The sequence below is a fragment of the Sphaeroforma arctica genome (assembly GCF_001186125.1).
Source record: "Sphaeroforma arctica JP610 unplaced genomic scaffold supercont1.14886, whole genome shotgun sequence".
NCBI lineage: Eukaryota > Ichthyosporea > Ichthyophonida > Sphaeroforma > Sphaeroforma arctica.
In genome coordinates, this window is record NW_014025672.1 from 1 (window position 1) to 548 (window position 548).

Genomic DNA, 548 nt, shown 5'->3' on the forward strand with positions numbered 1-548 from the left:
CATACACACACACACACACACACACATATATATATATATATATATATATGTATATCTGCGACACTTGAAAAAGAGTCACTTGCCACTGCTTGGCACCGTACATACCCTGCATTCAGCATCTGATTGATGCTCACGGTGTCTGCTTCTGCGGCTAGATCCGCATTCTCGGCTGTACCGGAATTTGCGACAGAATTTGCAACACTGGCCGATTTTGCGACACTTCCACCGGAAGCCGTAATTGTGGCATGTATGTACCGCCACAGATCCTTGGCAGTCTCCGCTACTGACGAGTGAAGGTGTGCCTTGACGGCCATACCATACACTTCGTAGTACATCCTGTATGGGAGTACGATTGCACATGCATTCGCATATTATGACAGGTGTGAGCTATATATATATATATATATATATAACAAAATACACACACACAATACATATAATAAGAGAATAATATAAAAGTATACTTATGCACAATCATATACATAAAAAATATACAAATATAAACACACACATACATACACACACACACACACACAACACACACACAC

At 40.1% G+C, this 548-nt stretch overlaps 1 protein-coding gene across 1 annotated transcript; it reads right to left on the minus strand.

Moving 5' to 3' along the window:
* Nucleotides 1–105: 105 nt before the first annotated feature.
* SARC_18251 (hypothetical protein) lies at nt 106–335 on the minus strand (the record flags this gene model as incomplete). The annotated part of the gene is made up of 1 exon (XM_014287668.1): nt 106–335. A coding segment is annotated over one exon (230 nt), but the record flags the coding sequence as incomplete, so codon positions are not given.
* Nucleotides 336–548: the final 213 nt, after the last annotated feature.